This window comes from Dromiciops gliroides, chromosome 5 (assembly GCF_019393635.1).
Source record: "Dromiciops gliroides isolate mDroGli1 chromosome 5, mDroGli1.pri, whole genome shotgun sequence".
NCBI lineage: Eukaryota > Metazoa > Chordata > Mammalia > Microbiotheria > Microbiotheriidae > Dromiciops > Dromiciops gliroides.
In genome coordinates, this window is record NC_057865.1 from 57,028,021 (window position 1) to 57,041,972 (window position 13,952).

The 13,952-nt window shown below is 36.6% G+C and overlaps 1 protein-coding gene across 1 annotated transcript in view; it reads left to right on the forward strand.

Moving 5' to 3' along the window:
• MALRD1 (MAM and LDL receptor class A domain containing 1) overlaps positions 1 to 13,952 on the forward strand; it is a 910,872-nt gene that overhangs the window by 295,262 nt on the left and 601,658 nt on the right. The window contains 1 exon segment of the mRNA XM_043967510.1: positions 448 to 535. Coding sequence (XP_043823445.1) covers positions 448 to 535 — 88 coding nt within the window.

The window sequence follows — 13,952 nt, forward strand, 5'->3', positions numbered from 1 at the left end:
ACTTGACTTTAGTGGTCCTTAGGTGCTATATTTTCAGATTTCAATGGAATGTCTATTAAATATGCAACACATTTGCATAAGTATTAAAAAATTCATCTTGATTAATGTTGTTATAGTAAATCTCAAAAGTAATCACAACCTGCCATTTCTGATAGGCATTTTATCAGCATCTTATATCTTACTGAAATTTCAGTGGAATTGTAGCTCTTCTAAGCCCCACCAATGTCATAGGAGTTGACTGTGATAAATGTGAATGAGAAAAAGATATAATAATGATTAGCCAGTTCAACCAGTGTCATTATATAAAGTATATGTGTGAGAAAAGACTTAAGGCTGATTTAGAAATGTATAACCTAGCAAATCTCTCTAGTAGCAATTCAGACTTAACATTTAATAGGATGTTCATGCCTTCCATACTCCAACCATTTGTGCTGATTGCTTTTTCAGATCCTAGTGGAGGCTGCAGTTGGGGATGGCTTCACGGGTGACATTGCAATCGATGACTTGTCATTTATGGACTGTGCCCTCTACCCTGGTAAGAGAAAAGATTTACTACATCATTTGATTATCATTATAAAGGCTATGTTTTTTTGTTTTTGTTTTCTTCTTGGGGGAAGTGCAGATGAAGACATTCTACTGGAAACTTGACAGAAAAATGAAACAGAATATTTTCATTTCTTTGTATTTTCTGTGTTAAATTTACTTCTTTCCCAAGTTTTCTCTGCCCTGTAGTAATAGCCAATGATTTGAACCCAAGAAAACCAGCTTCAGAATTTTACTATGGGCAAATCAGGGACTCTCCAAGCTTTACCTTTCTCACTCATAAAACAGAAACACTAATACTTGCAACCCAACCTACAACTTGGGCTTGTTTATTAAAATTAAATGTGATAGTTTGTCTAAAGTACATTCTACATTATAAGGTGCTATGCATTTACATTATAATGATGTTTGTTATTGTCCTAGCACCAGGTTTTACTTTACTCATGCCATCCCAACTGTTATGGTTTAATATGACCTTGAGAACAATGAACATTTATCAACAATCTCCTAGGTTTAAGGACATGTACCAGCCTTTGGAGATATTAGGATAAATACACAACAGCACCTGTCTTTGGGGTCCTTACCTTCTGTTGGGAGATTAGAAGCAAATAAGTTAATATAGAGTTTATACTAAATAATAGAAAGTAATTTCACAGGAGAGAGTCTTTAAAACTGAGGTAATCAGAAAACATTTCATTTAGGAGAGTGGCATCTGAGAATGGAAGATTTTGTTTCACATTATATATGTGTGTATATATATATATGCATAGGTATATGAATATATACATATACACACATATTCGTATGTATATATTTATATTTGGTTGTTTCCACATATGTATATTGTATAAACATACACAATACAAATATGCATATACCTATGTGTATATGTGTGTGTGCTTGTACATATACAAAGGAAGTAGTCAACCACTCCAGTATCTTTGCCACAAAAACCCTCTGGATAATATGGACCATGGGGTCATGAAGAGACAGACACAACTGAACAACAAATAGAAGGGAAATTTGCCAGGGCAAAAGGAATGCTTAGAATCCCTCAGAATTTTTTTTTAATTGAGAAAATCTGTATAGCATTTTCTTCATTGTTGTGTTGTTTCTTCCAAAGCCCCCAAACTCTTCTCTCTACTTAAATGAACAATGAATGGGACATCACAACATATCAGATGACATCTAAATGATGGAATAACAGAAAAAAACATAGGCCTATGGTTTTCATGATAGAACAGACTATTGTGAAGTATTTAAAATGTTGCTTAATTTAATTTAAGCCATCCCATTCATGTAGACTGTCCCATTTTATCGTCTTCTCTCTAAGATTATCAGGAATTGATACTTGTAGTAACTTGCATTATTTAAATATTTTTTGTAAGTATAAGTTGTGCCAGGTATAAACAGGCTTACTGTAATGTCTCAAAAATATTGGCATTTTGTGTCTCATTTTTTAAAGTTTATATTTTCAAGTAGAGTTTAGTTTTAAATTAAAACAATAAATTTAGTTGTTTTGATTTCCTTAGTTTGTTGAATATGAATAATGTGTTTTGTGATTGAGTATTCAATAAACATGCATCTTAAGAAAATAAAAAAAAAATAAAGTCCCAGGGTGCTCACTGTAATGAAATGTATTATGCATGTCTGTGTTGGGAAGTAAAGAAAGGCTAAGTGCAAAATGATGTGCTTCTCCTTAAAGCTTTGGCTTAGGTTTTAGAGGTGTGAGGATTTGGCCTGACTAGACTCTTGGTGACTGTGGACAGAAGATAAGACCTACACTCAGGGAAAACCCAAATGCACAATTTGAACATGTCAGTTACCATGGACAAATTGTTTAACTTCTTTTTTTAAATAGAATTTTATTTTCCAAAATACATGGAAAAACAAAATTTTAACATCAATTTTTGAAAACTTTATGTTCCAATTTCTCTCCCCCCCATTTCTACCCCCCACCCACAAGAATTTAAGCAATTCAAAATAAGTTATACACGAGTAGTCATGGAAAATTCCATATTAGCTAGTTGTGAGAGCAGTCAAAAAACCCAAAACTTCAGATTAAGGAATTGTCAAAGAGGAAAAGAAAAAAAAATTTAAATGTGTTTCCATCTGTTTTCAGATACTATCAGTTCTTTCTCTGCAGATGGGCTGCAATCTACCTGAGTCTTTCAGGGTTATATTGGATCATTACCTTGCTGAAAATAACCACATGCTTCCCAGCAGATCATCCCCCACTATTGCTGTTATTTTGTGTACAGTACATTTCACTCTACTTCAGTTCATGTAGGTCTTTCCAGGTTTTTCTGATAGTATCCTGTTCATCATAACCTGTATATAGTACCTTAACATTGACAGAGAATTTTCTTCATAAAAGCCCAGCAAAGTAGGTATGCCATTATAATCAATCATCATAACTATTTCCCTCCATCCCACTCCCTTCCCATGACATTTACTCTATCTTCTTTTTTACCTATTCCTCCTCAGAAGTGTTATACTTCTGACTATCCTCTCCCTCACTCTGCACTCCCTTTTTTCACCCTTCCTTCCTTATCCTCTTCCCCTCCTATTTTCCTGAAGGGATAAATAGATTGCTTCTCCCAATTGGGTATGAAAGCTATTCCCTCCATGACCCCAGTCCAGTGAGATCAGGATCCCTGAGCTAATTCTGTTTTCTAAATTTTTCTTCCTCCCTCCCTCCTCTACCTTCCCTATGAGATCAAGCAATTCCATATGTCATCCTGGTGCAGTAATGCAAAACATCTTCATCTTCCTTGAAAGTATTTTGCTTTTTACTGCTCTCTCCCCCTATCTGTCCTTTCCTCCTTCCCTTCTTTCCCCCTCTCCTTTTCTCCTTCCCCCCTCACCTCAGGGAAAAAATATATTACTATAACTACTTGAGTATGTATGTTAGTCCTTCTTTGAGCCAATTCTGGTGATATTAAAGTTCACTCACTCCTCAACTCCTTCCCCTTGTCTATTCTCCTCCATAAGTTTTTTTCTTGTTTCCTTCATGTGAACTACCTCTCCCCAGACCATCTCTCCCCTTCTCCCTCCCCCAGTTTATTCCTCCTACACCTTAACCCTGTTTTAATGATTTCATCATGGATTAGTTAAGGTGGCACAGTGGACAAAGCAACAGACCTGGACCCAGGAGGCCCCAAGCCCAAATCCAGCCCTAAACATTAGACACCTCACCCTGTCTGCCCTACAAAGAACAAAACATAAATGCTTTACAGATATCATCCCTTCATATTCAGTTCAGCCCTGTCTTCTGTGAATTTCTTACTAAGATAGTTCTTATGATTTCAAAGTATTATCTTCCCATGAAGGAATATAAATGGTTTGAACTTTTAATATCCCTCATGAAGTCTTTTTCCTTTTTCCTATTTTATGCTTCTCCAGGGTCTTGTATATGAAAGTCAAATTTTCCATTCCATTCAGGTCTTTACATCACAAATGCTTAAAAGACCTCTTTCTCATTGAAATCCCATTTTTGTCTCTGAAAGATTATACTCAGTTTTGCTGGGTACGTGATTTTTGGCTGAAGTCCCAGTTCCTTTGCCCTCTGGAATGTCATATTCCATGCCCTTTAATGTAGAAGCTGCTAGATCTTGCTTTATCCTTATTGGAGCTCCACAGTATTTGAATTCTTTTTTTCTAGCTATTTGCCATATTTTCTCCTTTACCTGGGAGTTCTGGAATTTGGCTATAATATTCCTGGAGATTTTCCTTTTGGGATATCTTTCAGGAGATGATCGGTGGATTCTTTCAATTTCTATTTTAGCTTCTGCTTCTAGAATATCAGGGCAATTTTCCCTCACAATCTCTTGGAGGATGGTGTCTAAACTTTTGTTTTGGTCATGGTTTTCAGGTAGTCCAGTGATTTTCAAATTATCTCTCCTAGATTTATATTCTAGGTCAGCTATTTTTCCAAGGAGATATTTCACATTGCCCTCTAATTTTTCATTCAATTGGATTTGCTTTACTGTGTCTTGGTTTCTCATAAGGTCACTAGCTTCCATTTGTTCAATCCTAATTCTTAGGCAGTTATTTTCTTCAGACAGTTTTTTAATCTCCTTTTCCATTTGGCTTTTCAAACTGTTGACTTTTTCCTCATAATTCTCCTGCATCACTCTCATTTCCCTTTCCATTATTTCCTCCTTTTCTCTACATCTTCTTTCTATTTCTCCTACTTTCTCCCTTCTGAGAGCTTCCATGACCTGAGGCCAGTTCATATTTTTCTTGGAAGCTTTGGATGTTGGAGCTTTGACCCTGTTATTATTTTCTTCTTCTGAAGTTGTATTGTGGTCTACCTTACCCCCAAAGAAGTTTTCAATGGTCTTCTGTTTTCTCTGCCTACTCGTCATGGCTTACTATTTCTTGGCTTTTAACTCCTTCTTAAAGTGTGATGCTGCTTCCAGAACACACTGTTCAAGCTACAGCATGGCCTGGGGGGATGGTTGGGCTTCTTCTCAGCCTGCCTGGCCTCTCTTTCATTTGATTTAAACTTTCCACTGGGGTGTGTGTGTGTGGGGGGCTGCTTCTTGGCTCCTCCCCTGTTCTCAGCTTCAGAGGGTCCCAGATGTTTTGGGTTGAGGAGGGGCAGGTTTTAATCTCACTTGGCCTGTTCTCAGGTCCAGAGATAACCCCAGGCCAACTTACTAAGTAACCAACCAGCAAAGCTTTTTGTGGTGTGGTTCTCAGCTTCTGATGAGACTGCTCCCCTGCTCCCCTCCTCTACCTGGGTCTCCCACCACTCAGGATTTCTTCCTGGTTGCCCACTGGGGTGGGATAGTCGAATCCTTCCCCCCAGTCCACTGGTACCCCTGCACTTACTCCCCCCCCCCCCCTGCCCTGGGCCAGCCGTTCAGCCCGACTGGGCGCACTCAGTTCCAGAAGACACCCATGCTGCAGCCAATTTAGAGTCACTGGGTCAAATTCCTCTGGTGGGTGTCTGGTGTGTCAGCCCGATTGCAGGGTTAGGCTTTATTCATGGCCCAGCACGGCCCCCTGAAATCTATCTATAGCTGGAGAAAACTCTCAGTCCATAATTTTGTGTGTTTTTCTGCCCCAAGGGTTCTTTTATTGCTATTTTGGGGGTTATTGTATCAGGAGCCCTGTGGGTTTGATGTCTTTCCTCAGCCATCTTGACTCTGCCCCAATTGTTTAACTTCTAAGAGCCCTAATTATCTTTATATGTAAAATGGTAAAATAATACCACCTTTCTGACAGTGTTCTTTTGATGATCAAATGAGATATTGCATGTGGAATCCTTTGTAAATCTGAAAGAAATAAATGAAGGAATAGAAGTTGTGAAGTTGTATGTTTAATCTTGATGTAAAGAAAAAAAGTATCTTTGTAATTATTTGAGCTATCTAAATTTAAAATGATTTGCCTGTAAGGGAATAGGTCTCCCCTCACAGAGCTCTTCGAAGAAGACTAGATAACCATTTATCAGTAGGGAGAGTTGATTCTTTAAATAGTATAGAATGTATTCTCTTTGAAGTAAAGTTTGGCAAATTGTAGCCTTCCAGATCTACAGTATGATAATTCAATGATAGGCTTCTTGGGCCTACTGTTGACAACAATGGCTACAGGTTGCATCCTTAATCTGCCTTACCTATGCTCTTGTAGCTCCTTGTAGGCAACAAGACAAGTTATGGAAATGTTTTGTTGACTTTATATCAAACTTATGTTTGCGAAACAGTTGAAGTGAAAATATGAGGGTAGCTGCAGTCAACTAAAACACAAAAGAAGTGCAAGAGGCTTTGGCTGCCGTTCTCTTTCTACTTTGCCCGAGCACTAATGCTACTCTTTGCCATGGCTCCAATTTCAAAAGGCAAAAAGACTTGTGATTTCTTTTAACTTAACAAAATGTTGACAATAACCCAAAGAGGTCATGGCACTCTAGACCTGAGAGTAAAAAGGAAGAGGTGGGGTTGGAGATATATAGGAGAAAAGAAAACAGAGATTTCTCCTTTTCCATATTTTGCCACTGTTTTTGTCCCTAATTCTTCTATTGACTCCTTTCCACCACTGGTATCTCTAACACAAAGGTAGGAGAAGAGCCAGAGGCAGGGATAGAGATGTGAAGAATCAGTTGTAGACTTTCAGTAGCCCCAGGCTTCTGCTTAGAATTTTGAAAGAAAGCATAGAACTTTCTTCCATGTGGATTTTGTGGTGGCTCCATCACAAAAGAAACTGTTTTGAGATTTCAAAGCCTGTGGAAACCATAGGTTTTATGGAGGGATTGATGAAAATGTCCCATGAGGTTCAAATGAAGACAAAATTTAGTAAAACCTTTATGAGGGGAAATGAATATGGAAGTATAGACATGTTAGCCCCATGGACTCATGAACAGAACTGTTTTTGCTTCTTACATAAGCTGACAATACATTTGCCATATTTTTACTGTGTATTCTTCCCACAGCTTCCCCAACTAGGAAGCTAAACTGAATTGTGCCTGATATAAAACTGAGATGTACTAATACGTACTATATAAAGTCAGAAACTGTTTTTATCTCCCTCTTGTTTTCTTTTTTTGATAAGCAGCTGGTTTCTTCGTCTGCTGCTTTGCTGCTGTTCTTTCATTTACCCTAAATTTGACATTATAGACGTTGCCTCAGAATATATTTTCTTGCTATCCCAGATTCATTCTCTAACCTGCTCTTGTTTCTAATTTAATTTCCACTTGACCTTCAATTGTGATTCAGCTTCTTTTTGAACTTTTCACCTACTTTGCTTAATTGTTTCCTTGACAAAAAATAGCTCTAGGTTTAAGCCTAACCTGAAAGGAAGATGAAGAAAAAGGTCTTTCAAAAAACAATAAAATTTCTTCTCAAAGGAGATTGTGAACCATGAAGTTTTGAGGGGTAACATAACTCTTTGTTGAGCTGCCCCTTTGCATTGAATGTCATGTTTTTCTTCCTAGTACCTGAATACAGTGGATCACTGGGAAGTAGCAGGTTTAGAAGAAACATGAGGAATCAAGAAACATTTCAAGCTTTTCTGGAGCCACAATTTTACATTTTAATTAAGAGTATTCTTGAATTTAATATTAACGGCAGTGAGGTAGCATAATGGATAGAAGTCTGAATATGGAGTCAGGAAGTTCCAAGTTCAAAGCTAGCAACAGATACTTATTGATTGTGTAATCCTGGACAAATTACCTAACCTCTATCTACTACAGTTTCCTCATCTGTGAAATGGCAAAACCAATAGCATCTACTTCTTAGGGATATTTTTATGATCAAATGAGATAATATTTTAAGTTACTTTGCAAACCTTAAAGTGCTATATTTTTTATTACCAGATACATTAACATTGACACATAAGCCTGTCAAAAGTAGAGTAATGTTACTTATCTTGCCTTAGTGATAATTTTATCCTTCAAATGTAAACAATTCTATTCTCCACTTGAATTAATACCAACAAAGAGGAACTGATTGCTGGAAAAATTGATGATAGGAAATTTGGGCAGGGGAGAAATGACTGATCTATCTTAGAAATTGTGCCAAAGAAGATGAAAGCGGTATATAATTGGATATGCACTCTGTAGGTCAGAAATGCTGAAGTTAAATGGCACCTAAGACTGGTGAGGAAATTGAAGATGGCCAAAAGATATTCTCCTTTTGGTTATGTTGGAGAAAAAAGGATCAAAGAATGGACCAAAGGATTGGTTGCTTTCCCAGAGTAGGTAGTAACTTATGACAGAGGAAGCAGAGCTGCTTAACTCCTATTTTGTTTCTTTTTACCCCCTAATCATTAAAATGATTTTTGGATTGGAAAGTTCAAACCCAGATTAATTTATAGCAAGTTCATACCTAAGATTATATGATGCGTTCATTCAAACAACCTTACTGCAATATGGACTATCCACTGTGTTGTCATGGTATGAGTTTAGTAGATTTTAGAGCCAGGAGATCAACATGAGAATCCTGACTCTATTCCTGCCTGCCTGGGGGGCCTTAGGAAGATCACTTAACATCTCTAATCCTGCCTCTGCTTCCTCATCTATAAAGGAAGGATAACTCACTTTGTACCTCACAGGGATGCTATCAAGAAATCCCTTTGCGAGCCTGACCTTTCTGTAGGAAGCAGAGTAATTGTTTTTCCTTGTGCTTCATGGTGCAGTCTACATTAGGAGATAGACATTTCTGAAGGGAAAAGATGATCAATAAGTTGACTCAGTTAACTTAGTCAACATGCAACTTTATAATGTGGGATTATAGCAAATGCAAAATGAAAGTTTCTCTTTATGAATTCATGAGTATTCTGACTGAATCACGGTTTTCCCTATTTATAAAAACTGAAATGACTTACTAATTATTTTTGATTGTTCAATTGAAGAGTTCTTTATTCATTATTTTCATGACACCCTCAGTCACCATCTTTATTCATGTAACATTTTCCAGGCTTTTGCTTCTATCTCCTCTGTTTTCTCTTTTTTCTCCGCTGAGGTTCATGTTAGTCAAAACAAACTGAAAAATGGCAAGGAAGAGGGCTAGAGCTCTGGTTTTTGTAGAGTATTCTTTTAGTATTAAACTGCTTGGTATTCTTTCTGCCTTTTCCAGGATGATGAAGAACTATATTAATATATAACATATTAAGTTTCCCTTTCCCTCTGTGTTTTGCTATGGGGTGTAAGGGCCACCTGAGAAATACTAAATATCAGCATAATGGCAAGAACATGGGGGAAATGCAAATAAGTTTAGGATATTAATAGTACCATAAAAGAGAATGAGGAAGAATTAGAAAGTTCAGTTTTAATTTTTTAAACTACTATTGGCTTCTTGTCAAGCTACCCTAGGATGAACTTCGAAAGTGGTTAGGTATGTAAATTAAAAGACATCTACTCGGGGTCACCACAAGTTAGAATTTTTGTTGTGTATCTAGGTTAAAAAACAAAATCAGGAAATATGAAGAGTCAGCTAGCCCAGTTAACCCCTTCAAAGATTATAATGGCAATGCTTTTCTGCCTTTTATTTATGTAACAGCCCATGTCAAAAACAGAGAAGGCCCATTAAAATACTCACATTACAGTTAAAATGCAGTTCAGTTGATACTGTACTCTGCCAGTGTCCATGACAGAATGTCTGGGAAGATGATGAATATCAGAGCTTGTTGTACCATCCAAAGAATATGGTCTGAAAAATTCTATGTTTGTCATTTGTTAAGACAGTAGTGTATCAAAAAGGACTAATGCTAATCCGTGTGATGTATTAACAAAGAAATAAATCTGTTACATTGGAACACAAATAAATAATAACTTTTTTAGTAAAGTAGGCTTTGCAATTGCAGTAGGAATAAAAACATATGATACTTGGGTGCCTTGGGTGGTAACATATCTTCATCATTATTATTAATTATTCAATAAACAGTTATCAAGCACCCAATGTGTCTCTAGCACTGACCTATATGCTGCTTCAAAGACTTGAATGAAGCAGTCCCTATTCTCCAGAGCTTACATTTGATCAGGGGAAACAACATGCCTGTAAGATCATAATCTAGAGCTAAAAGGGATCTCAGAAGCCATCTTGCATAATCTCTTCATTTTAAGTGCATGATGAGGAAATTAGTACATAAATGTATACACAATTTTTTAAAAGCTTGAACACAGTAGTTTGTGTCTATAATAGAATGTTTTAGAAGTTGTCACATTACAAAGATCTGTTCTGCTATTCAAAAGGCAGATAGATAGCTTAGTGTAACGAGTGCTTGCCCTAGAGTCAGCAAGACCTGAGTTCAAATTTGACATCAGAAACTAGCTATGTGAACCTGGGTTAGTCATTTAACCTCTATTTACCTTCATCCATTAGATAAGGAAATGGCAAACCACTCTATTATCTTTGCTAAGAAAACCCCATATGGGATGATGAAAATTTAGACATGACTGAACAATAAATTGTACCCTCCAAACAATATGATCTGAAAAATTCCACATCTGCTATTTGGCAAAGCAGTAGTGTGTCAAAAAGGACTAACTAAACCATGTGATATACTGGAAAACAGGTAAATCACAGCTGGTTGCATTTCTTGGAACTTGAACACTTTATATTCTCTTAGACACTCTCTATGTCTATAAGTTGCAGAGAAAATACCAGCCTATATCAGCAGAGGAAATTTCCTGATTTGGTAGTTCTCTATATTAATAAAATTACAGGTGCAGTTACTATTCTTTATATCCAAACATTGCGCTAGTTGCTAGAGGAGATATATGGTTGGACCTGAGAGCTTAGTATCTAGTGGGCTGGACAAGACACATACAGATCATTCAGGACAATGTAGTAGAAAGAGAGTAGGAAAGTAAATAGGCCCAAACACAGTATGAGGGAAGCAGAGAGGAGAATTACTTCTAGCTGGTGGGACTGGGAAGGCTTCATCAAGTCAGTGACATTTGAGCTGGCCCTTTAGAAGAGATAAGATATTAACAAGCAAACATTATGAGCAGATTCCAGATGGAAGGACCAGCAGGGACAAAGGCATGGAAGCTTTGTACTAGAAAAATAAATCTGGTAACAACATGCAGGTTGGATTTGATGAAGAAAAATCTTGAGGCAAGGGAACAGAGGGAAGGCTATTGCAAAAGTATAATTGTGAGGATGATTATGATGATATAAAGAAAGTCGAGTTCTTTGTAACTGTAATAATGAAATTTGGCCTGGGGGAGATACGAAGAAATATTCCTCCTTCATTCCCTTGGAGAGATAGAAGACTATGGATATGAAATGTCATATACACTTTAAGACATAGTTGCTTTGTCATTTGTTTTTTGCTTTTCTTTATTATAATGGAAAGCTCAGTGGATGGTTGTGAGTCATAGTATATCTAAAAATACTATATTAAATGAAAGACATACATTTTTCTAATATAGTAAAGCTGTATAAATTTTTATATTGTTTCTCTTTAATAAACATTTTCATTTAAAATTTTGAGTTTCAAATTCTATCCCTCATTTTTTCCATCTCCCACCCCCCTCCCTGAAGAGGTAAGCAATTAGATAAATGCTATACGTGTGCAACTATGTAAAACATTACCATATTAGTAATTTTGTATAAGATAACTTAAAAGAAAAAAAAACGAACAAGGAAAGAATAGCATGCAGCTGTCTACGTTCAGTTAATATCAGTTCTTTCTTTGGAGGTAGATAGTATGCTTCATCATTAGTCCTTCAGGATTGTTTTGGATCATTATAATCCTGAGGAAAGTTAAGTCATTCACAGTTCTTCTTTGAATAATATTGTTCTCACTTTGTACAACTTTCTCCTGGTTCTGCTCACCTACCTATATATTTGATCATATAAGTCTTTCCAGGTTTTTCTGAAATCATTATGCTTGTCACTTTTATAGCACAATAATATTCTATTACAATCATATAATACAGCTTCATTGGCCATTCCCCAACTGATGGGCATTCCTTTGATATCCAACTCTGAGTCACCACAAAAAGAGCTGCTATAAATATTTTTGTACAAATAGGTCTTTTTCTCTTTTTTGGGATGTCCTTGGGACATAAACCTAGCAGTGGTATTTCTGAATCAAAGGGTATGCACAGTTTTCTAGCCCTTTGGGCATAGTTCCAAATTGCTCTTCAGAATAGTTGGATCTTTTCACAACTCCATTAATAGTGGATTAATATTTCAGCTTTCCCACATCCCCTCAAGCATCTAACATTTTCCTTTTTTGTTTTATATACATACATACATCCACGCATACCTACAAACATACACAAATATATAAATTTTAAACTATTGCAAGTAAAGTTGTCAACTCAAATTTAGCTATGGGAAGACAAAGGAGGAAAGAGGAATGAGAGGCATTATAGAGGCAGCAATGGTGACATTGGGATAGGAATCAAAGATGATTTGGAGATTTAAAATTTGGGTGACTGGGAAGACAGTGGTACCATCAACAGAGCTAAGCTAGGGAATCTAGGAAGACGAATAGGTTTGGGGGGAAGGGAGAATATGAGCTCATTTTGTGAACAATCAAGTTAGAATTCCACAGGGGTAGGTCTGCCTCAGGGAGCTTGCTTTCTAGTTTAGAATGGAGAGGCACAAGAAGGTGGTGATTGAAAGGAATTGGAGCCAATGAGAGATTGCAAGGGTACTTGGAGTTGAAACTCACAACAGTCTTACCACCCCTCCCCTAGTCCTGAATAGAATTATTGGGTTTAGGCATGTGACTTTCTGAATGTTTCAATGAACATTCATATTTCTACTTTCAGGAAACAGTGTGCAGCTGTTGGATCTGCTTTGTAGAAAATAAATTAAATGTCTAACAAGCTAATTAAATCCAATTAGCATTTGTTAAGTGCCTGCTTACATGGTAGGCTCTAGAGGATGGAAAACCCAAAGTAAAACTGTTCCTGCCCTCAGGGAGTTTCCATTGTATCTGAGTCACAATATGTGATTAGACATGTGTAAATCTGGTATGTTGAGAAGCAAAAAGTGCACTGACAACTAAGAGAATCAGAAAAGGCCTCAAAAGTTTCAATTAATTCAGTCACTTTTGAGTTAATTTTATAAGCTCAAAACCCAGAGCAATTTAAACCCACGGGTATTTTGCTTGAGTAGAGACCACAGAAATAGGCTGTTTCTGGACTTCTAAACTGAAATGAGGAATTATTTTCATAATAAAAAATTTTACATCATATATTTGTAGCTTGAAGGGCTCTAGGAGGTCAGCTAGCCCAAGGACCGTCACTTTATAGAAGAGAAAACTGGGACCCAGTGAACAGGTGTGTGTGTGTGTGTGTGTGTGTGTGTGTGTGTGTGTGTGTGTGAACAAACTATACACAAAATCATCGCTCTTTTTCTCTTTTTTGGTTGTCCCTGCTGTCATATTTCATAGCCTCTTTCCCTTTCCCCTGTCTTCTTCCTTTCTCCTCAAATCTTAGCCTTCTTTCATTATATGTATAGTTTTGGGTAGGAACTTATTTTTCCCATTACTCAAAAGGGAAAAGAAGGCAGATGGACAATCATTCCAGTATTCATAATACCAATAAAGGTAAGAGTAAAAATTGTGGGAATTAATATGGAAAATAGACTTTTTTAGTTAATAGTATTTTTTTCCAATAATATGTAAAGATAATTTTCAACATTCATTTTTGTGAGATTTTGAGTTCAAAATTTTTCTTCCACTTCCCTTTTCCTTCCCCCCCAAAGCCAGCTAGCAATCTGATATAGATTTTATATTACAATCATGTTAAGCATATTTCTACATTAGTCATGTTGTGAGTGAAGAACAAAGGGGAGAAACACTAGAAAGAAGAAATAGCAACAACAAAAAAGCAGCAACAAAAATGAAAGTAGTATATTTTAATCTGCATTCAAAATCCATAGTTTTTTGTTTTTTTCTGGATGTGTAGAGCATTTTCTCTCATAAGTCTTTTGGCATTGTCTTGG